The sequence below is a fragment of the Crocuta crocuta genome, unplaced genomic scaffold (assembly GCF_008692635.1).
Source record: "Crocuta crocuta isolate KB4526 unplaced genomic scaffold, BGI_CrCroc_1.0 scaffold116, whole genome shotgun sequence".
Classification (NCBI taxonomy): domain Eukaryota; kingdom Metazoa; phylum Chordata; class Mammalia; order Carnivora; family Hyaenidae; genus Crocuta; species Crocuta crocuta.
In genome coordinates this window covers 3,039,029-3,063,453 of record NW_027531562.1, presented here as the reverse complement: position 1 = coordinate 3,063,453, position 24,425 = coordinate 3,039,029, and the positions used below count along the sequence as shown (strand labels likewise).

General features: G+C 35.9%; 1 protein-coding gene, 1 non-coding gene and 1 pseudogene across 7 annotated transcripts in view; 1 reads left to right on the top strand and 2 right to left on the bottom strand.

Annotated features, from left to right (window-relative positions):
* The window catches only part of HECTD1 (HECT domain E3 ubiquitin protein ligase 1), a 90,844-nt gene that overhangs the window by 35,171 nt on the left and 31,248 nt on the right, over positions 1–24,425 (bottom strand). For all 6 annotated transcript variants that reach the window (XM_077772721.1, XM_077772722.1, XM_077772723.1 and 3 more), the window contains exons 11-19: positions 15,569–15,707; positions 15,212–15,382; positions 10,072–10,294; positions 9,287–9,550; positions 9,116–9,192; positions 5,271–5,405; positions 4,573–4,719; positions 2,938–3,032; positions 1,320–1,425 (exon numbers count right to left, since the gene is read on the bottom strand). In XM_077772721.1, coding sequence (XP_077628847.1) covers positions 1,320–1,425; positions 2,938–3,032; positions 4,573–4,719; positions 5,271–5,405; positions 9,116–9,192; positions 9,287–9,550; positions 10,072–10,294; positions 15,212–15,382; positions 15,569–15,707 — 1,357 coding nt within the window. The remainder of the gene's footprint in view (positions 1–1,319; positions 1,426–2,937; positions 3,033–4,572; positions 4,720–5,270; positions 5,406–9,115; positions 9,193–9,286; positions 9,551–10,071; positions 10,295–15,211; positions 15,383–15,568; positions 15,708–24,425) is intronic.
* Positions 20,334–20,434, top strand: LOC144238838 (small nucleolar RNA SNORA15). The gene has a single exon (XR_013337223.1). It is a non-coding gene; the product is annotated as a small nucleolar RNA SNORA15 (small nucleolar RNA).
* On the bottom strand, positions 23,799–24,138 carry LOC144238821 (elongin-C pseudogene; annotated as a pseudogene).

Genomic DNA, 24,425 nt, shown 5'->3' with positions numbered 1-24,425 from the left:
GACTCATTCACTTATCAAGGATAAAGCTTTCAAAGCATGCACTGGGGCACCTAGCTAGTTCAGTCAGTAGAACATGCAACTCTTGCTCTTGGGCTTATAAATTCGAGCCCCACGCTGGGTGTAGAGATTATTTAAAAATTGTTAAAAAATAATAAAATAAATAAAAAGATGTGCCACAAAGGCCCTTACTCCACTTTACTACTCTACCTAAAATAAAACACAAAGTAGACCTTGACATTGTGTTTACTCTAACACCATGTCAGGCACACTAACATACTGTAACTCCCTGGACAAGCTCTCTAACATGGGAATCTAGTGGCTTTGGTAACACTATGGAGTTCTTGGGGGTATGGCAAGATTTTTGCCCTAGTATGCATTGTCTTGGCAAATACAGATTCTTAGTCACTTATAAAAGGCTCTATTCCATGCAGTCCAAGCAGAATAGACTGGATAAAGGCAAGATGCAGGCAAAATGACCAGCTGAGGAATTCTAAAGTAACCTACAGAAGATGTAACTTCTGTTTATTCGTATCTGTATACCAGATGCTAAGAAAAGAATAAAGGAATGAATGAATGTGAATGTCAACTAAAAACCATTTAGGAAAATAACAAACATTTTATAAAACCCATGACAGATTTCCCACAGAATCAATATGAATAGCTAAGGAAGGCCATTAAAGGCTTTAACCAATGACATAAAAAAAAAAAAGCAAGGAAAAAAAAACTGTCTTTAAGTATTCTTACACTTTTCTCATCCGCTGATACGTATAGAAAGAACTTAACCCATAATTCTAAAACTAAAGGACCCATTTTTTTTCCTTGCCTTTTCCACTGATGGTCTTTTTCCAGTTACCCTCCCCCATCAAATATGATTTATTACTTACAATAAACATTTATTGAAAATCCATAGTGATTTGATTAAATAAAAAATTGAAAAATTAATAATTCAAGAAACATTATAAAATAATCAAGTGGCTTTAGGGTTACAGTCTTTATTTTTTTTTTTTAAATTTTTTTTAATGTTTTTATTTATTTCTAGGAGAGAGAGAGAGAGACAGTGTGAGCAGGGGAGGGTCAGAGAGAGAGGGAGTCACAGACTGAAACAGGCTCCAGGCTCTGAGCTGGCAGTCAGCACAGAGCCCGACGCGGGGCTCGAACCCACAAACCGCGAGATCATGACCTAAGCGAAAGTCGGATGCTTAACCGACTAAGCCACCCAGGCGCCCCTAGGGTTACAGTCTTTAATGAGTAAGCAGAATCATTACAGACTGCTCCTAAATGTATTCAGCAGTAACAGTGCCTGCGTTTTTCTTGGTTACCTGCAGATTATATGTGGATCCAGGTGTATCATACAAATGGAGAGGTAGACGTTCAATAGACTCTAGTACAGCTATTAACTTCCGAATTAATGCAACTGCTGGTCGACTACAAAGAAAAAAAAAATTGTTCAGAGTGTTTATAAAATTTCATACGCAAGTTTATAGAAAAACTGGAGTAACCAACCTTATGTAGACACCTACTTTATGAGCACAAAAAAACAAATTTAATTTTCTATTAGACTATATCTAAGCAAGCAAAGATACTCTCATAATGCCATTTCCTTCATTTAAGAATAAAATATTTCAGGGCACCTGGGTGTTTCAGTTAGTTAAGCATCTTACTCTTGATCTCAGCTCAGGTCAGTATCTCAGGGTCATGAGACCAAGCCCTGCACTGGCTCTGTGCTGAGTGTGGAGACTGCTGGGGATTCTCTTTCCCTCTCTCTAGAAGTCCCTACCTGCCTTGCACGTGCATGCTCTCTCTCTCTCTAACTCACACACACGCACAATCAATCAATAAACAAATAATAAAGTATTTCATTTCACTTGCAAGATTTATCAACTGCATTCAAAGTAGACATGCAATTTAAAATTTAAACAATTTTATTATATAATATTTGATACATATAAAAATACACAAAGCAGAAAATTTTTGAAAATGGTATTATTTGTTAGCAAGGCAACACTGGTGTAATGTTTCTGGAAAATAACAATTTGTATCAAGAATGCTTAAAGACCATTTATAATCTTTAACTCTTAAATCTTTTACCACTTAAAGGAATTTATGTAAAAAGATGTTTCCACTGAGACAAGTATATTTTAATATTAGCAATAATTTCTACAAAGCTAAATGTTTAACTACTGCAATGTTTCAATAAATTACCATACACTCATAAAACAAGGTAACTCATTTAAAGTAGTACCCAAAATTAATGAAATGAATTTCATTTGTTATTTTAAAAATTCAATCACATTCAAAAATAAATTGAGTATTAAAATGAACCTTCATCAACCCAAGACCCAGCTTCAACAAATATCTACTAATATCTAATTGATTTCTATCTATATCCCCACCCATTTTTCTCTGTCCAATATATTGTGAAGAAAATGCCAGAGAACATACTTCACCCAGAAATATTTTGAGAATGTATCTCTATACAGAATTCTTAAAATAACAAAACTCTTCTCATTATCACACCTAAAAATGAATTAACAATTACTACTTAATATCAAATACTTAATCAGTGTTCAAATTTTCAGTTATATATTAAAGAGATATCTAATTCCTTTTTCAATTTTTTATTTAACTGTAGCTGACACACAGTGTTACATTCATTTCAGGCATAGAAGGAGGCATCTAATTTTATTAAACTGACTGGTTAGCTGCATTCCTAGCAGACATGTAAATTCTCTTATTCCATAAGATTAAAAAGTGCTTTAAAAAGAGCTTTAAAAATCTTACCTACTATTATACATTTAAAATATAAAATTACACTACTTATTAAATTTAAAAGTTCCTATTTTGTATATAAGCACTATATATTAGACTCTACTTTAAAAGAAGTATACCAAGTTTCAAAAACTGCAAACATCAAATTAAAAGAAATTGGTGATTTACCTTTCATCATCTTCATTTTCACTAAAGGCTGTTTTAAAAACGTTTATTCTTTCTACCAGTTGACTACAATCTTGTTTCGTATCTAAATCCATGCTCTAAAAAAAATTAAAAAGGTACAAAAAATGTCGTAGGGCTTTTACCAAAATTTATCACAAACACATGCTACAAAGATGAGTATTAATACTGTATATTACAAAATTATCAATAGAATCTAGTGAAATCATTATTTTTCTTTCAATTAAATTCTTTTTAGTTTATGACTAGTGGACCACAGCTAAGAGATTTTTTTTCCTTCCTGAATGTTATATAATGGGTAACAATTATACTGCTAAATCAGCTTTTCCCAAAGTGTAGTACGCAAGGTGATTTTTCAGATTACTAACAAATGAACATTTGGCATTTTAACAATATTATATACTTTAATTAGCATTACAAAATATGTAACTGGTATACTAAAACAGTGATTTCACTAAGTGATATAATGTTATAATCAATAGGTGTTAATAAATAAAAATGCAAAGGTAAAATTAATGAATGGAATATACAACTTACAGAATTTTAAGAGTGTATCACCGTGACATGTAGTGATTAAGAGCAAAAGCTAGGGGTGCCCGCGTGGCTCAGTCAATTGAGTGCCCGACTCCTGATTTCATTATTTTTTTAATGTTTTTTATTTATTTCTGAGAGACAGAGAGACAGCGGTAGCAGAGGAGGAGCAGAGGAGGGTCAGAGGGAGAGGGAGACACAGAATTGGAAGCAGGCTCCAGGCTATGAGCTAGCTGTCAGCACAGAGCCCGACGCGGGGCTCGAACCCAGAAACCATGAGATCATGACCTGAGCCGAAGTTGGACACTTAACTGACTGAGCCACCCAGGTGCCTGGCGACTCCTGATTTCAGCTCATGCCATGGTCTGGCGGTTCATGAGATCTCGAGTTCTGCACTGAGAACATGGCGCCTGCTTGGAAGTCTCTCTTCCCCTCCCTTCATGCCTCCCTTTCTCTCTCTGTCTCTCTCTCTCAAAATAAATTAAAATGTTTTAAAAGAAGAGCAAAAACTACAGTGGAAAATAGAATTGAAATAGAAGGAAACTTTCACTTTTCATATTTTTGTCATCAGAATTTGTTACAGTAAGTATACGTGGTATGTTTTGTTAAGGAAAAATTTTTATCGCAATAAAGAGATATTAAAGGTAGACTAAATTATAGAGACACTTAAGGTTATAGCAAATACTTGTCAAATATTCAGAGTAACTTTCTAAACAGTCGTGGCTCATAAACTAATTTTATGAAAATAATCTAAGTACTTATGAAGATCTACAGACTAACTTCATTTTAAAAAGCAATCAGAGCAGTGAATAATGTTAAAACTTAGACTATAAGTGTTTTGTTAAACAACACCTAGAACAAATTCTAACTGGGAAACTCAAAAATCTGAAAAGATTCAATTACTGAATTCAACTGGCTCAAACTAATGACACAACATAAAGGGAAGGCTAGAGAAATTATAAATAGTAACATGTATTAACTCAGTTTTTAAATATTTCTTGACAAAACAAACACTGCTCTGCCAGAAAGTACAGTTACCAGTAATTTTTTAAACTAGATAGTCTGTTCTGTGCTACTTTGAAAACTTACATTGTTTAAAACGGTAAGAAGAGCTTGCACCAATCCACTACTGCACATTTCATACGGTGAAATTGTATTTTCATCCTTCAAAAGTACAATTAGATTTTCTAAAGCTGTCTTCATTAAATCTCTCCAAGTGTTCTCACTCTCAATACACTAAAAGAAAAAAAATTTAATGAAGACAATCAAAAAAATAAACAGGTTGTAACATATTTAATTTACCACAGTATTAATTGCCAAGAAAATAAATCAGATATTAAGCAAGAAGTACAGATTCTTACTGTAAATTTATCTGTACCACGGTCAGAAAACATTTTTTAAGGGCCAACTATAAATATTTTAGGCTTTACAGGCTATATGGCCTCTGTCACACCTAGTCAATTCTGCCCTACAGCCACCAAAGCAGTCACAGACAACATGCAAGAGAGAGCATGGCTGTAAGCAATAAAATTGCTTTTGGATACAGTCATTATTATATATAATTTTCATGTATCAGAAAATACCACTCTTAACTTCTAATTTGTTTTCAACCATTTAAAAATGCAAAAATCATATTTACCTCACCATCCCATAAAAAAATAGGTGGCAGGTCAAATTTAGCCTGTGTATGACAATTTGCTGACCCCTAGGCAGTACCCAGAATATAAAAGAGAAAAACTAAACAAAGAACAACGTGGGCCATAAAATCCAGAGGCTAAATAGCATACTTGTCTATTTGTGTGAAGTTCCCAAGATGACTCTAATTGAGTTGCTATGTTTCTGAGTGTTACCACTACTCCACGAGGCATGCTTTCAACAGCTTTAAAGTGGTCATCATATAAATCTCGAGCCATAGTTCGTACCTACCAAATGAAAATTGCAAATGTGAATTTTTGCTACGATTAACAGTTTTAACGAAGTTTCTCTTTTATCTACCTATATGTGTGCAACTTTTAAAAAATTAAGATTTTTGCACCATTAGCAACCTACAAAAAATTATACTACTTCTCTTCATATATGTCAAAGGTTCTAATGGCTGTAAAAGTACACTAACTAGGTTAAAGCAATATCAAATAAAAGAACTCCTAATTTTAATTTCTGGTTGTTTAAACTTTATGGTCATATACCAAAGAAGAGATTAATTTAATTAAACCAACTTGAACAACCTATAAAGAACTGTGTTCTTTATAAAAGTAATCTAATTATGGTGAACCAATTAGAAAATATAAATAAGCAAAACAAAAATAAAAACAAAAACCCAAACCCAAAAAACTAAGCCATCTATATTCAATCAACCAATGCTGAACTTTTAAAATTTTTTTTAAAGATCTAATTGGCTTTTATTCAATGATTCATGGATCAGGCAGCTTTCCATCTAGTAAATAGAAAGGAGTTCCCTCAGAGTTGAACCTTTTAACATTTTGGGGTATATTTTAGGTTTTATTTATTTTTTCTATTTATACACACAAAGTATATATGACACTCTTATTTGCATACTTAACCATAAGGAAGAATGACTACTATCAGTTTGGGCACTATTTATCTCTCATTTACATTAATGTTATTTGAGAGAACCCATCTGTGTCCCAGGCTTAGGTATGATAAAATTCAGTACATAATAGCCTTTAAAAATATTTGCTTAGGGGCGCCTGGGTGGCTCAGTCAGTTAGGTGTCTGACTTTGGCTCAGATCATCATCTTGTGGTTCATAAATCTGAGCCCTATATTGAGCTCCACAATGACAGAGCAGAGCCGGCTGGGATTCTCTCTGTTCCCGGGTAGCTCTCTGCCCTCCCCCATTTGCATGCTCTCTCTCTCAGAAACATTAATAAAACTTAAAAAAATTTTTGCTTAAATAATGTAAATTTAGGACTTATGTAATTTCATTAAAATCATAAACTAACCTAGCATAACTCTAATATAATAGAAAAAAATTCACTCCTGAAATGAATATTACTTTTTCATTCTATTTTGGTATGCCTTTCAGAATTAAAAGCAAAATAAGTTCTGAATAGTAATAAAATTTAAGAAACTACTCCTTTATAAAACAGTATTAACAAATAAAAAAGGTTAAAATTAATAGTTAAAATTATTTTTATCTAAAATCGGTATATTTTGATATGTACTACTTTCATGCCCAAGGAATACCCATATGGTCAATGAAGCTATTCTTTGATTTACTACTAATACTATTGATTTCAAGAAAGTGAGTCAATAATTACTTAATTTTCAAGAAAATGAAAACATAGGACGAGACTATGTTCTCCTTGATTTACTTTCCTTCTGTAGTGTGAAATTTCAGTACCCCGTGAGTCTAGATTTGGTTGCATAATATAACCCATAAGGAATTGCAAGAAATTCCTGAGATAGCTCAGTGGTGGCTTTATAAAAAATTACAGCTGATGGGTGCCTGCTTGGCTCAGTCAGATAAGCGTCAGACTCTTGATTTTGGCTCCAGTCACGATCTCACTGTTTGCGAGATCAAGCCCCAAGTTGGGCTGTGCACTCATAGCATGAAGCTTGCCCGGGATTCTCTCCCTTCCTCTCACTCTCTGCTCTTCCCCAACTTGTGCTCTCTCCCTCTCTCTTTCCCTCTTTCTGTCTCTCTCAAAATAAATAAACCTTAAAAAAATTACAGTTAATCCTCATTATTTGAAAACTCTGTATTTGTGAATTCAACTACACACTAAAATGTACTTGTCATCCCGAAAGCAATACTCGCAGTGCTTTCATAGTCATTTGTGGGTATACACAGTGCAGCAAAAACTTGGGAGCTGCCTCAGATGCATGTTCTTACGTGAGACAAACAAGGTGATGTCTACCTGTAAACAAGTGTCATACTTGCTTTAACCTTCATACTATAAACAAGTTTCCTTTCCACAGTCTATTTTGTGCATGTTTTTTACATTTTTGTGGTTCTGTTGACTTCACTGTTTAAAATGGCCACCAAACATAGTGCCTGAAGTGCTGTCCAGAGTTCCTAAGCATAAGAAAGTACAACACGTGCCTTATGGAGAAAATATGTGTGTTAGGTAAGCTTCATTCAGGCATGACTGTGCTACTGGACACACGTTCTGTGTTAACAAATCAATAATACACAGGGGCACCTGGGTGGCTCAGTCCGTTAAGCATCTGACTTCGGCTCAGGTCACGATTTCACGGTTTACAAGTTCAGACCCCGTGTAGGGCTCTGTGTTGCCAGCTAAGAGCCTGAAGCCTGCTTCAGATTCTCTGTCTCTGTCTCTCTCTGCCCCTCCCACGCTCACGCTCTCTCTCAAAAACGAATAAACATATTTTTAAAAATAATACACTTATTAAACATGGGGTCTTTGAACAGAAAGACACATAAAACAGGGGAATATAAGCATCAGTTATAAAATGTGACCAGAGCTTCACAGGCACTCTAACGCTGTATTTCCCCAAAGAGCAATGGTCTTTACTTCACAGAAACTTTACTTAACACAACTACCATGAATAATGAAAATGGACTACATTTAGTTCAAACTCCTTTTAGCATCTAATGGCTATCTTCAATTGAGTAATTTCTTCCTCAATTGCCCTTAAGATACCCTGAGTTAGTAAAAATTTCTGGGACACCTGGGTGGCTTAGTTGGTTGAGTGCCTGACTCTTGATTTCGGCTCAGATCATGATCCCAGGGTTGTGGGATCAAGCCCCACATCAAGCTCTGTGCTAAGCATGAAGCCTGCTTAGGGTTCTCTTTCTCTCTCTCTTTTTCTGCCCCTCTTCTCAGCTTGTACTCTCCCTCTCTCAAACAAACAAAAGAATAATAAGCAATGTATACTTAATGGATAGAATTTAAAAATCAGTACTGTGATTTTGAAAGTGGAATCAGTAAACATTTGCTCCTGTATCTTTTTGAAAGAATTATTTCATAAAAGATGGGCCACTAGGCATCAAAATATGTGAATCTAGAAACAGGTATTCAAGTTACTTTATCATAAAGCTAATACTTTTATCAGGATTGTAAAATATTAATGAAGTATTTTCAATTCCACTATATCACTCAGAACATTACTATCGATAATAATTAAAGCATGAGTTCAAGGGAGCATGGTTGGTTCAGTTGGTTAGGTATCTGACTTCAGCTCAGGACACGATATTGGAGTTTATGAGTTTGAGCCCCACACTGAGCTCTGTTCACAGCTCAGAGCCTGGAGCCTGCTTTGGATTCTGTGTCTCCCTCTCTCTCTGCCTCTTCCCTGCTTGTGTGCGCTCTCTCTCTTTCTCTCTCTGAGAAATAACAAATAAATAAACTTAAAAAAAAAAAGCATGAGTTCAAAATTTTTGTGACATTAGTCAAATAATTTAAATTTTACTGTCTTACTAATTATCACTATTTCAATGTTGGTGTTTAAAACATGTATAAAGATTATAAGCAAATGTGTATGTATTGTGGAAAAAAATAGTAAGCACAGAAAAAGAAAAACTGAAAGTATGTTAGATTAGGGTAACTTGTGTTATATGGCTCAAAATTTTTAAATGCTTACAATATACTAATGAAACCTTATCATGTCAGTATAAAAAAAAAGAAAAAGAAAATCTGACAATATACCTTTTGCTTTGTTTTTTCTAATTTAGATTTCAGTTTTCTGCCTCTTTTGCCAGTCCAACCAGTCACAAATTCTGAACCTTAAAAAAAAAGATATTTCACAGAATTTATTTTATTGCAATGTAATATACTCATTTATTCTTATACATATTTTATATTCCCTACATAACTTACCCAAAGAAGTTTCTGCAGTAAATGAATGTTTGGTTCCTCTATTAGATTCAAATACAAAACCAGGCAAATCTTCTTTCAATATTGTTGCTTGCTGACCATCTGAGTTATGAATAGCAATTTCTCCTTCTTTTAAACATGTTAGTGACCAATTCCCTACAGTGAGTTTAGTGGGTCCTGGTGCTGAGAGTATAGGTTGACTTGAAGTAGATGGCTTTACTTGGCCTCGAGCTCTTTGTAATTTCTCTAAAAATTCACTTCTGCTTTCTATAAAGACAAAATAATTATTTTAAAACCTCATTCTTTTCAAATGCTTTTTTTTTTATAAAAAGGAAACTACCAATTAGAATTATCAATTTTACATAAAAAAAAAAACTGCATTAGCAATGTCTTGTTCTGTGGTATATTCCCAGTCATTTGATGTATTTAGGTTCAGGCATAATAGCAATCCTACAGCCAACATTTTTTAAAGTATACGGCTTTTGGAAAAAGATACAACTAGAGATAGCCTCACCACACACAATTGATCACTACATTATAAGAGGTAGCTTTACCTAAAGGATTAGAGATTAAAGGTAGACACAACACTACTGCTGATCTCAAACCAAAAAAAAGGCATTTCTTAAATGCTTTCGTGGTACAATAGTTTTTCTCTGTTGATACTAAAGAAACTGGCCATCTGATCATCAAGAATGTGCTTATGGCAATGCTAGCAAAAGTATCAGTAGAGAAACAAATCATCAAAATTACCAAAATTTGTAAAACATTTTAATCGAAATAACTATTACCTGAACTATCCGATCCACCTTCAGGACTACCACTTGAATACATGGTGGCAAGTTTCCCGTCCAAGATAAATCTGAACCAACCATTACTGCCGTTAGATAATTCCAAGGCTGCTGCATCACTCCATATATATAAGCAGTCTCTTCCCCTAATGATTGACCAGTCTCTCCAATGATATGGTTTACCCTGCTGTAATTCTTTAGCATCTTCTTGTGGTTCATCTTCCTAAATGTGTAAAATTATTCAATGAAACAAAGAAAATAATATCTATTCCAAATATTCACAAATATTTTTTAAATATGTCCATGTATCAAATTTAGAATTAAAATGTGCTGAATTTGGGGGTGCCTGGGTGATTCTGTCAGTTGAGCATCTAACTGTTAGCTGCAACTCATGTCATGATCTCACAGTTCAAGGGTTTGAGCATGATAGCATGGAGCCTGCCTGGGATTCTCTCCCTCCCTCCCTCCCTCTCTCTTCCTCCCTCCCTCTCTGCTCCGCCCCTACTTGTGCTCAAAATAAATAAACTTAAAATATACATGTATATATTAAAATATGCTTGAACATAATATTTAGTTGCCTGTAATTTACTGTGTATTTTGATTCAACGAATTACCTGTAACTAAATCTTGCAAGTCCTAAAAATGTTAAGAAACTCACATAAATAATGGCCTAAGTTATAACATTTCCATCTGCAGTAGTACAGAAAGCCAATGGATTAGTCTACATACAACTAGCTAATTATCTAGGACGCTGGTAAACTCACAACTCTGGGCCTGATTATTTTTTTAAAAAAATGGTTGTTTTTACTGAGCAATGGTATCCAATCCTAGAAGTGCAACAGAATCATCATAGATGCTTTTTAGTAATGAAGGTAAGGTTCCACTCTTAGCCAAGTGAATTAAATATACTGGATAATTCTTATAATCATAAAAAGATTTTAGAGCATGTTTAAAAGAAAAAACAATTTGTAAACACTATTTTCCTACCCTGGCAATCCCTAAAAAGGTTTATGTTAACATATATATTTTACATATAACATGGAATATAGAAAATATTCATCATAAACATATATGAACTTGGCATGTGTGTGCATGTGTGTATGGGTAAAGCACTTTTAAACTTCATAAAAATCTGTGATACCTAAAAATATTTTTTTATATATTTCCCTGAAATAGTTTGTAACACTAAAATAAGATTATAAAGTGTGGATTATAAATTTCTCTAAACATCAGTACTGTGCTCTAAGTCATGACAGGTTAACAAGGACCATTTTTGTTTATTCGTTGTAAACTAAACACTAGACAAGATATATGAAAAAGTGATTTTCAAACAATGGACAAAAATGCAACACAGGACCGTGATCCCCCAGAAAATGAAAACAAACAAGGTAATCTCCTTGGGCACAAATTTCTTGCTAAGGTCTTAAGAGAGAACACAAAAAGAGTCCAGCAGTACAGGTTGAGGAAATGGAGATCTGTGTTCGAAGACGCTAAAGCAAACAGTATGCGGAAGATGAGTTCAGGATTAGGGAGACAACCAAAAAAGACCTCTAGAAATCTGCAAAGTGATCAGCATAAGTCTCTAATGAATACTAGACCACTCATTTCTGGAGGGATACTCCATAAGGTTGGGCAAAGAACAAATGGAAAATTGTAAACTGAATAATTAATTCTCAGAGATCATACAGGATGGTCAATCAGCGACATTCTAAATGCTGAAAAATTTCCAAATTTGATAAAAACTGTTAAGCCCACAAAGAAATTTAAACAATCCTGAGCAAGTATGGACACTCATATGTGCACACCTGTATATGTGTGCACCCAGCACAGCAAATGACAGTAAAGTCAAATTGCTAAAAACCAGTGATCATATCATAAGAACACCCATAGTAAAAAAGATGTTGTAAGAAAAGATATACGTTATATACCAAGGAACTAAGATAAGAAACAGAGCAAATTTCTCTACGGAGTCTATGAACATCAAGTGACAATGGAACATCTCTCAAAGTGCCAGAAAACGGTTAGCCAAAAGTCCTTGTAGGCATTGAAAATATCCATAAAAAATGAAGGCCAGGGGCGCACCTGTGTGGCCTTCAGGTGGCTAAGTGTCCAACTCTCGATTTTGGCTCGGGTCATGATCTCAAGTTTCGTGAGCTCAAGCCCCACACCGAGGTCTGTGCTAGCAGTGTGGTCTGCTTGAGATTCTCTCTTCCCTCTCTCTCTTCCCCTCCCCTGATTGCTTGCTCTCTCTCTCCTTCTCAAAAACTAGATTTTTAAAAAAAGGCCAAATAGAAATATTTTCAGGGGCACCTACGTGGTTCAGTCAGTTAAGCATCTGACTCTTAATTTCAGCTCAGGTCCTGATCTCACAGTGGTCAGATCAAACCCCAAGACCAGCTCGGGCTGGGTCTGGAGCCTGTTTAAGATTCTTTCTCTCCCTATACCTCTGCCCCTCTTTCACTCATGCTCTCTCTCAAAAAAAGTTTTTTCAGACAAAATTTGAAAGAATTTTCTGGGTTGTCTTTTCATTTTCTAAACAATGTACCTTGAAAAACAAATTTAATTTTGATAAAGTAAAATTTACTGATTTTTTAATTCTTTTATAGTATAACCTTTTTATTTATTTTTAAGTAATCTCTACACCTAATGTAGGCCTTGAACTCAAAACCCCAAGATCAAGAGTCAGATGCTTTTCCAACTGACCCAGCCAGGGGCCCCTACAGTGTAACCTTTTAATGTCCTATTTAAGAAGTCATTGCCAAGCTCAAAGTCATTAAGATTTTCTTCCTTTTCCTCTAGAAGTTTTATAATATTAGCCCGTACATTTCAGTCTATGATTTATTTTCTGTCAATTTTGTATTTGGTACCTGTGGTAAGGGTCAAAATTTCCTTTGTGTGTGTATGTATCCACTATTCAAGCATCACTTGTTGAAAAGATCATCCTTTCTTAACTGCCTTAGCACTTTGGTTGAAAATTGACTAATCATGTACATGTGGGCCATTAATCTATTTTCTTTTCCGGCTAACCTATCTTTTATAGTAAGACTCGAAATCCGCTGGTAGATGTCCTTCAACTTATTCCTTGTCAATATTGCTTTGGCTATTCTAGGTCCCTAGAATTCTCATGTTAGAATTTTCTTGTTAATTTCCAAAAAAAAAAAAAGCTGTAAAAAAAAGCTGTGAATCTGTAATCTTTTCTTTTTAAGTATTTATTGAAATTCCAGTTAACAAACTATAATATTAATTTCAGGGGCACAATACAGTGATTTAACATTTTGATACATTACCCTGTGCTCATCACAAGTGTACTCCTTAATCCCCATCACCTATTTCACCCATCCCTCATTCACCTCCCCTCTAGTCATTATCATTTTGTTCTCTATAGTTAACAGTCTGTTTCTTGGTTTGTGTCTCTCTCCCTTTTTCTCCCCTCCTTGCTAGTTTACGTTGTTTCTTAAATTCCACACATGAGTGAATTCACATGGTATTTGTAACCTATTTCTTGGATAAAAGAATTCTAGGGGGATGAACCTTAAACATACCTCTATTTTTTTAAGTTTATATATTTATTTTGAGAGAGCGAGAGAGCACCGAAGTATGTGTGTGAATGGGGGAGGGGCAGAGAGAGAATGGGGAGAGAGAGAATCCTAAGCAGGCTCTGTGCTGTCAGCACAAAGACTAACATCACCAGCCTCAAGATATCACCTGTTACTTTGTTTTGTTGTTAAACCCCTCAGATTACTCAAGTAATTTAGGAATATCTCTATCTCTAACTCTCTTAGGATTCTATAGAAACAATCTAAACTCTACCATTCTCTCAAAAATATTATCTCTCTGTCACTAATACATAGAAGCATTCACTAATTGTTAGTTTCAATCAGTGCTGGAATAAGCAGGGACAGTTAAGGTATATTTTAAGTGTACAATCTAAGGTAAGAATTATCAATGGATACTGAAACTCACAGGTATGGGGCACCTGGATGACTCAGTCAGTTAAGTGTCTGACTTTGGCTCAAGTCACGATCTCACAGTTCGTGAGTTCAAGCCCCACATGGGGCTCTTGGCTGGCAGCACAGTGCCAGCTTTGGATCCTCTGTCTCTCTTGTATCTCTGCCTCTACCCTGCTTACACATTGTCTGCACAGGCCTGCTCTCTCTCAAAGATAAACTTAAAAAAAAAAAAAACAAAAAAACCTCATGGGTATACGTTTTAATGAGTAACAGTATATTTACATAGTCTCCCTATTAATTACTTATTAATTACAAAAAGAAAAAGTGTAAAGCCATGAAAGAAAAACCAGACAAACATAACCATGTGATCCAAGTAACAATCAGTAAGAAAGCTTCTCTAAGAGAAGGCACATTATACATTGAGAAAAATGTAACATCGCCTCTGTGGTCTTTCTGCTAAAAACACATAACCTGAACCTAACCACCTAGAATCACAAATGCAAAGTAAGGGTCACTGTCCAAATTAACTGGTCTGTCCTCTTCACAAATGCCTATGTTATAAAACAAAAAGAAAGGCTGAGTTCTCAGGAACACGATAACCAAATGTAATACGTGTTCCTGGATTAGATTCTGGACCAGGGGGAAAAACTGCTATTAAGGACAACAGCAAATTTGAATACGGTCTTTGAATTAGATATAGTTTTATATAAATATTAAATATCCTGATTTTGATAAGTATACCAGGATTATAAAGACAACATCTTGGTTTTCTGGTGGAGTTTTAGAGTGTTAAAAGAGGCACTTATGTATCCATCTTATTATTTTTAAATAATCTCCATGCCCAGGGTGGGATACAAACTCACAACCCTGAAATCAACAGCTGCATGTTCTACCGACTAAGCCAGCCAGGTGTTCCTCAAATATTTCTTAAATGACACATGCACACACAGTGTCTGTGCAAAGTAAATGGGACAGAATGTCAATAATTAGTGAATTTATAAAGAACACTCTGATACTCTATTCGTAATTTTTTTTGTGAGTTTGAAATTTTATTTTTTAAGTGACCAAATTTTTAAAAATTATACCACTATATTACACTGCCATTATTTTCTCAAAAGCCATCATAAATTAGAACTAGATTTCCTCAAAAGAAACCCTTTTCTGTAAACTCTGCAATCCAGATTACTCACTTTTTCTGGTTTTGATTCCTCTTCATTCTCATCATCAGAGGAAGGACCTGCCAAAGTTGACACTTTGCTAATTACTCCAAGTCTGGCGAGTTGATCCAAAAAAATATCACCACCTTTATCTACCAAATCTCTTATGATCTGCAAAGCCAACAAGTGACCATCATCATCATCCTGAAAGGAAACAAAAAGGAAATCATAAGAAAATGACAGAAGTAAGTGTAGTTGCCTGAAGCAGACAAATGCAGTTATTTTACAGACAAAACAATTTACTAAAATTAGGACAAAAATTAAATTTTACTGACCATTGTCTAAAGGGAATTAAAGCTACAGGAGTTTCAAGAAAGATAAAAAGCTGACCTCCTGATCAAGGACGGTTGCAGTGATTTCCACAAGTACTGTAGGCAAATTGTGACCAACATCAGAATCGCAAACTTCTTTTAAGAGTGCTTCAGAGCAAAAATGAATCATTTTTCGAATCAGAGCAAGACTTGCTTTCCTTAAAAAATAAAAGAATTTTAGGAAGTCAGGATAAGGAGCTAAAATAAAATAAAATCCAACTATACATTAATGAAACCTAAAATATACAATGGTAAGTTGTAAACATTCTGCTAAAAAGTACACTTTAATAAAAGTATATAGAGGCACCTGGGTGGCTCAGTCAGTTAAGCGTCTGACTTCAGCTCAGGTCATGATCTCGTAGTTTGGGAGTTTCAGCCCCGCATCGGGCTCTGTGCTGACAGCTCAGAACTGGGAGCCTGCTTCAGATTCTGTGTCTCCCTCTCTCTCTCTGACCCTCCCCTCCCCTTTCAAAAATAAATAAACATTAAAAAATTTTTTTAAAGTATACAAAAAAATAAGACAATACTAGCAGTAATGCTCATTTCTTAAAGGCAATTTCACTAATTTTCCGTTGTTAATACAGTAAACTCATTAAAACTGAAATTATCTTTACAATTTTCTTCAATGTGCTATTCCATTTTATATTTAACAGCATGGCTATTAACATGTCGTAATAATTTTAGAAAATCAAATAAAGAGTAAGGTGCAACTATCTTAAAATTCCCCACAACCCAAAACACAAAGTTCTCACTTAAAATACCTGGTAATTTATATGGAAATCAAATTTCAAATTAAGCATTTTGTCCTCTGTCAAATTTAAACTCATGGTCATAATAGTTATGTCTCATATAAATGAAAATAAGAGATCCTAGTAACCCCAATTCCCTAAATATTCCAACTGTTAACAATTTGGCATGCCTCCTTTTCCTTCTCATCCACTTCTTTGCTCGGAACATAGATACTCAATAAAAATCACACCAACTAATGTCAGTTTTATAGCAAGCAACCTATTCTTTTAAAGTAAAATAAGGGGCGCCTGGGTGGCTCAGTTGGTTAAGCGTCCGACTTCTGCTCAGGTCATGATCTCACGGTTCGTGGGTTCGAGCCCCGCGTCGGGCTCTGTGCTGACTGCCAGCTCAGAGCCTGGAGACTGCTTCTGATTCTGTGCCTCCCTCTCTCTCTGATCCTCACCTGCTCATGCTGCCTGCCTCTCTCTCTCTCTCTCTCTCTCTCAGAAACTTAAAAAAAAAAAAAGTAAAATAAACAGACTAAAAGGAGTTACATAAAAACAATACAAGATCTATTACATAAAAGATAATAATTCATTTAACACATATTTTCTAAGCATAGAAGAAAATCCTAGGCACCAAGCTGTAGATATCATTAACTTTGAGGTAACTTGCACAGGAAAGGATGGAGAGAAAAATTTGCTACTAAAGTCTATGATATACAGCATATACACAGCTGTATATCTATAGCATGATGTGTATCCTTACTCTCTCTGGCTGGAATTCATAAGACCAAACATTCTTCAACTAAAAAACATTTTATTACAAATTCATGTACATTATAGAAAATGGTAGATCACTGGAGGGCAAACTGCCCTAAGAGGATTAATTCCTTCTGGGTTTTGTTAATGGTTATTTAAATTTGGTTGTAAAGTAAAAATGTTTATATATTATCTATCTGTCACTATCACACTAAGCCATTATAAGCCATATAAAAGCCAACACTTTTATGTATTTTAAAAACACTACACTTCATTTAATCTATACAACAAACCCCATGAGGCAGGTTTTATTAGAGGTGGGTTTTTTTTTTATGTTTTATTTATTTCTGAGAGACAGAGAGAGACAGTGTGAGCAGAGGAGGGTCAGGGAGAGAGGGAGACACAGAATCTGAAGCAGGCTCCAGGCTCTGAGCTAGCTACCAGCACAGAGCCTGATGCGGGGCTTGCACCCACAAACCGTGAGATCACGACCTGAGCCAAAGTCGGATGCTTAACCGACTGAGCCACCCAGGCGCCCCATTAGAGGTGGGTTTTATTAGCTCAGTTTTACAGATGAATAAAAGTGAAACAAAGAAAGGTAAGTAAGTCTACTAAGGTCACAGATCTAATACATTACAGAACCTAAACTCAAACTCCTCTGTTAACTAATACACTAAAATAATACACAGAACCTAAAATTTTCCTGTTTAACACTAGTATATAAATTATGACCATTTAGCTTATAGGCTTTTCTGTTATAAATAGCACTTTTTTTTTTTAATTTTTTATTTATTTCTAAGAGAGAGAGACAGAGACAGAGACAGTGTGAGCAGGGGAGGGTCAGGGAGAGAGCTAGATACAGAATCTGAAGCAGGCTCCAGGCTCTGAGCTAGCTGTCAGCACAGATCCCGACACGGGGCTCGAACCCACAAACCATGAGATCATGACCTGAGCTGAAGTCAGTCGCTTAACCGACTGAGCCACCCAAGTGCCCCGAAATAGCACTATTTTCATGGAAACAGTTTTATTTTTTCAGTGGAAGGGTTCTTGGATCTGAAGGTCTAAAAACTTTCTTATGTACTGAATGTGTATCGGTACTGAATCCATACCCATTTTTTAAAAGGCTACTAAGCGGGGCGCCTGGGTGGCTTAGTCGGTTAAGCGTCCGACTTTCGCTTGGGTCATGATCTCGCGGTTCGTGGGTTCGAGCCCCGCGTCGGGCTCTGTGCTGACTGCCAGCTCAGAGCCTGGAGCCTGTTNAAACGCTACTATGCAACAACATGAACAGACCTTGAGGGTATTATATTAAGTGAAAAAAGCTAGAGAAAAACAATGAATGGTATCACACATGCGGATTCTAAAAAACAAGTCAAATCATAGAGTTAACAGAGTAAAAAAGTGGTTGCCAGGACTGAGGGTGAGGACACTGGTGAATGAGGTGTGAAGATGTAATTTAAAACATGATGACTATAGCTAATAGCACCGTGCTGTATAACTGAAATTTGCTGAGAGCAGAACTTAAACATTCTCACACACACAAACAAAAAGATAAATATGTGATGTGATGGATGTGTTAACAAGATGAGAATCCTTTCACAAGGTATACCTATATAAAACCACCAATACATATATGCTTTAAAATCCTACAATTTTAAGCCAATCATTCTTCAAGAATTATACCTAATAGTTTTCCATGTCAGTTTCTTCAACACTGTGATATGTCTTTAGCACATTTATTTAAATAAGCTCTTACATTTTTACCAAAAACTTGTGTGTTCTTTGTATTAAAACAAACAAACAAACAAACAGTATTCCTTGGTCATTTGTGAACAAATAAATACCAATCTGTTGTGTGTTTATTTGAATTATAAGTTATACTGCTGGCACTCTTTTGGCTGTGGGTAATATTGGTTCTGATATGTAGCTTGTTTTTGTTTTTATTTAAATGACAATCCAAATAAACTTAACATGAAAGTACTAAAACAAGCTTTGAAAGTCATTCTTCCTATCAAATTCTGATAAACATTCAAGAATATTTTTTTCCAGGGCACCTGGGTGGCTCAGTCGGTTAAGTGGCCGACTTCGGCTCAAGTCATGATCTCAGTTCGTGGGTTCGAGCCCTATGTCGGGCTCTGTGCTGACAGCTAGCTCAGAGCCTGGAGCCTGCTTTGGATTCTGTATCTCCCTCTCTCTCTGACCCTCTCCTATTCACGCTGCCTCTCTCTCTCAGAAATAAATAAAACATTAAAAAAAATTTTTTTTAAAAAGAATATTTTTTCCTCAGGTTTCTAAAAAATTTCCTTTAAATTCACCTAGAGTTTGGTTAGATATACAGTGTAAAGGACTAACCTGATCTTTTTGAATCAAACTACAAAGAAGACATTCTTTTATTTTTTTAAGTTTATTTATTTGAGGGAGAGAGGGAGAAGGTGAGAGAAAGAGAGAGGAAGCACATACACATGTGAGCAAGGGAGGAGAGAAAATCTTAAGCAGGCTCCACACTGAGTGCGGAGCCCAACGTGGGGCTCAATCCCACGACCCTGGGATCATGACCCAAGCCAAAATTAAGAGTCAGTTGCTCAACCAACTGAACCACCTAGGTGCCCCACAAAGTTGACATTCTAATGCCATTTAATAATCCTCCCTCTCTCAAATTATCTATGAAATCTCCATTATAACACATTCAATTCCTATATATTACTGGCTCAAAGGGGGGCGGGGGGGCTAGACTATTGCACTGACTTTTAAACTCTTATGTTATCATAAAGACTTAATTACTCTAAGTTTACACTAGCTATTCAGATTATGAAAATCTTATTCATTCTTCCAGATGGATTTTAAGATCTGTCAAGTTCTAAAACAAATTCTGTAATTATTTCTAAAACTGCATAATCAATGAATTAATTTTGGCAGAATTTACATCTTTATATTATTTAATATTTTTGTCCAAGAACAATTTCCCTTTTAATTCAACCAAGTTCTAGTTTTTTCTCAAAAACTGTGATAAAAAAATTGGATCCTCAAGGATTTCTGCTAAAAAGTAAACTCAATCTTTGTCCAGTTACTGACACTAATTCCAAAGCTGTTTATCAAACTTCTTCAAAATTCATGTAGCCATTCTTCAAAAACAAAATGTAAAGTCCTCAGTCTAATCATACAGAAATACATAAATCAAATCATTATGTTGTACATTTTTAACTAATACAATTATATCTCCATAAAACTGGAGGGAAAAATCTTAGAATAATCAGGTTTTTACCTACTATGTCACCATTAAAACTGCCCTCCCATGAGGCATGGCTGAATACTATGTTCTTTTTTTCAGCAGTTTACACAGCCAGACACCATGCAAAAGCAAAGCCATCTCTTTAAAATGTCTACAGTAGATGGTACAATAAGTTTGTCCATGGCATTCGATTCTAGAAAGACAGACAGAAAAGACAGACAGACGGACGGAAAGAAAGAAAGAAAGAAAGAAAGAAAGAAAGAAAGAAAGAAAGAAAGAAAGAAAGAAAGAAAGAAAGAAGAAAGAAAGAGAGAAAGAAAAGCACCTGGATGGCTCAGTCGGTTAAGCATCTAACTCTTGATTTCGGCTCAGGTCATAAGCTCAGAGTTCATGGAATCAAGCCTTGCGTCAGACTCTGTGTTGATAGCGCAGAGCCTGCTTACGATTCTCCCTCTCTCTGCCCTTCTCCCCTACTTATTCTCTNCCCTCCCCCCCCCAAAAAAAAAAAAAAAAAAAAAAAAAAAAAAAAAAAAGGACAGAAGGAAAGGAGGAAGGAAGAAAGGAAACTGCTTTTAATTGTTTAATAGCCAAGCATCTGACTTGGGCTCAAGTCTTGATCTAGCTGTCTGTGAGTTTGAGCCCCACGTCCTGCTCTGTGCTGACAGCTCAGAGCCTGGAGCCTGCTTCNACCAGCTCCCTCTCTCATCTCTCTCAAAAATAAACAAACATTAAAAAAGTTTTTTTAAAGCCTTTACTAATCTGTCATATGCTTTTTATTTCCTAAGCAGACACTGTGCATTACAGAATAGTGACAGATAACAGCTAAAGTCCATACACGTAGACCCTCCTTTAACAGTATGATCAGAGCACATATGCTGAGTCTTCTAATCAATTCTTAAAATGAGGGGCACCTGGGTAGCTCAACTGGTTACGTGTCCAACTCTTGATTTCAGCTCAGGTCATGATCTCAGGATTTGTGAGATGGAGCCTGCATCAGGCTTCACAAAACAGCACAGAGCCTGCTTGGGGACTTTCTCTCTCTCCCTCTCTTTCTGCCCCTCTCCTGCTCATGTTCTCTTTCAAAATAAGTAAATAAACTTAAAAAAAAATCTTAAAATGAAATGGTAAAAAAATCAGGTTATAAGCTACTCCCCCTTGTTTTTAATTTTTAAAAATATTGCTAAATAATTCTGTAAATAAACTTTTTCAAATACCTCTAAAATATTGGGCACTATGCTAAACATTTAATCACATCTAATTTTTTTCTCTTACCTAAAAGAGAGTTTACTGTAATTATCTCAACCTTAGAAATAAATCAATTAGGATCAAAAATGTTAAGTACTTTGCTCATGGCCACCTATCTATAAATGGCAATGCTGGCATCTGGACCTACTCTGCAGTGACTCCAGAGGTTGAACTCTTACCTAAAACTCAGGCTTTCTTACTTGCCATAATTAAATGTGTCTAACTATTACCTGGAAGGATTTGGCATCAAATGTACTAAACTAAAATTATATTTAGATAATCTTAAAACATTTAAAAGAGTGACAGAAAATAACCATCCAATAAAGGAACTCTTATATGGTAGAATACCTCATAATTTTCTGATGACCTTATCATGAAGCAACTCTCCAAATATATCAGGATCCTTTTATTGTCATGATAGCTAGTACTCTAAAATTTCTAGGTCAGGGGCACCTGGGTGGCTCAGACAGTTAAGCGTCCGACTTTGGCTCAGGTCATGATCTCACGACTTGTGGGTTCAAGCTCCATGTCGGGCTCTGTGCTGACAGCTAAGCTCAGAGCCTGGAGCCTGCTTTGGATTCTTTTTTTTTTTTTCTTTTTAATTTATTATTTCTAGGAGAGAGAAAGAGTGAGCAGGGGAGGGTCAGAGAGAGAGGGAGTCACAGACTGAAACAGGCTCCAGGCTCTGAGTTGGTAGTCAGCACAGAGCCCAACGTGGGGCTCGAACCCACGAACCGTGAGATCATGACCTAAGCGAAAGTCGGACGCTTAACCGACTAAGCCACCCAGGCGCCCCCTGCTTTGGATTCTGTGTCTCCCTCTCTCTCTGGCCCTCCCTTGCTCACACTGTCTCTATCTCTCTCTCTCTCTCAAAAATAAATAAAACACTAAAAAATTTTAAAACAAATTAAAATAAAGTTTCTAGGTCAAATTATCTTACTCAAAAATGAACGTGCTCAGTCCTCAAGATGATTCTAAGTCTTATTTAAAAAAAAAAAAAAAGGTGGCCCCACTAACACCTACATCTCTATAGCTATTTGGAGAAGAATAAAAACCAAGTACTTCATGTTCACAGTGAATTATCTTACTGACACTTTTTTCCTACTTAAAGCAGACTGCCTACACTTTAATGTCAACTCTTAGGCACTTGATCCTACAAAACTACATGTTCTAAAGACCTCCTTAACTTAAAATGACCAAAATAAAATTCTCAATCATTCAGCCAAAAATTCAGAAGTCATTCTTCACCCTTTCTTTTCCCTCATCACCCATATCAAACTGGTCATCAATCCCTTATACAACCCATGTTTCAACCTTCTGAATGTATTCCCACGAATCCAACCCACAAGCAAGTGTCTGAAGTTTATATCACAATGAACTGTTTAATAGTCTTCTTGCTCTCCCCCAGTCTTTTCCTCCACTGGGCTCCCAGTGTAATCTTTATAAATCAAAAAATCAACTGTGACATATATCCTCACAGGTATTTAATGACCCTTCTCTACCTGTGGATTAAAAGTCCATGCTCATTAGCATGGGCCACAAGGGCCTTCATAGGTCATAAAGGCTCTTACTTTATAATATTACTCACTGAACTATCCAAACATATCACATGAATCCAAACTTACTCCATTAATATTAAGATACTTGCAACTGCTAACAAAGAACACTCAATCATACACTAAATATTTACTGAGTACCTACTAAGTATCAAACCCTATTCTATACCTCCTTGTCTTTGCAGGAATAGAGCAGTACACAAGGCTAGCTCTCATGGAGTTTACTTTAGGGGGAAGACAGACAATAAGACAAAAGTCAAAGAAAGCATGATTTCAAACACTGAAAGCCCTATGAAGACAGTAAAACATCATAATTTATGTGAAACGTTTCCTAGGGGTAAATTTAAATTAGGTGGATAAACATCAACGGATGTAACATTTGAACGGAGACCTAAAAGATATGCGGCAACAAACCATTCAAAAGACCCAAGAACAGGGGTGCCTGGGCGGCTCAATCAGTTAAGCATCTGACTTTGGCTCAGGTCGTGATCTCAGAGTTCGTGGGTTGACCCCACATCAGCTGACAGCTGACAATGCGGGGCCTGCTTGGGAGTCTCCCTCTCACCCTCTCTCTGCTCCTCCCCCACTGGTGCACTCTGTCTTTAAATAAATAAAACTTAAAAAAAAAAAAGTTCAACTACACACAGACAACTTGCTATATATGAAAAAATTAACGGAACTACAGGTATTAAACACTGAAAAAAGTTAAGAGTTTATTATACTTTATTTTACTTAACAATCTAGGAAGTTTGCAGCCATCAGCAGTTTCGGTGCAATTTCAGGTTCAACTGAGAATTCAGGAATCTCTGTGGAGTTATTAGTATAGTGAATCTTGCACTTAAAATACATGTATACTTTTGATGGCATATGTGAAGGGGTCTCTCTAAACCGGACTTCATTAGTTTCATTCTCAAAAAAACTGACCATGCTCCTCTCAACATGGCTTTTACCATTCCGGATGTTAGTGCAGGTTCTCTTTTTACAATAAATTCATGACCATATGAAGATATCAATTTGAATACATGGCTTTAGTGCCTTCATAGGGACCATGGGTGTTCTCTTCTCCATCCATTATGTTCTTACAAAATTCTAATTTACTTCCACAGGAACTTTAGTAGCTTCTCATCAGCTCTACAGCTACCGCGTCAGATCCCCACACACCACTATAGCTCCTACTCCAGGACTGTCCCACCACAACCAGCTGCCTGCTGCCAAGGGTCTAAATCTCACTTTTTTTTTTTTTAATGTTTTATTTATTTAAGGAGTGCACAGGGAGGGGCAGTGAGAGGTGGACAGAGGATCTGAAGTGGGCTCTGCACTGACAACAGCAAGCCTAACATGGGGCTTGAACTCACAAAC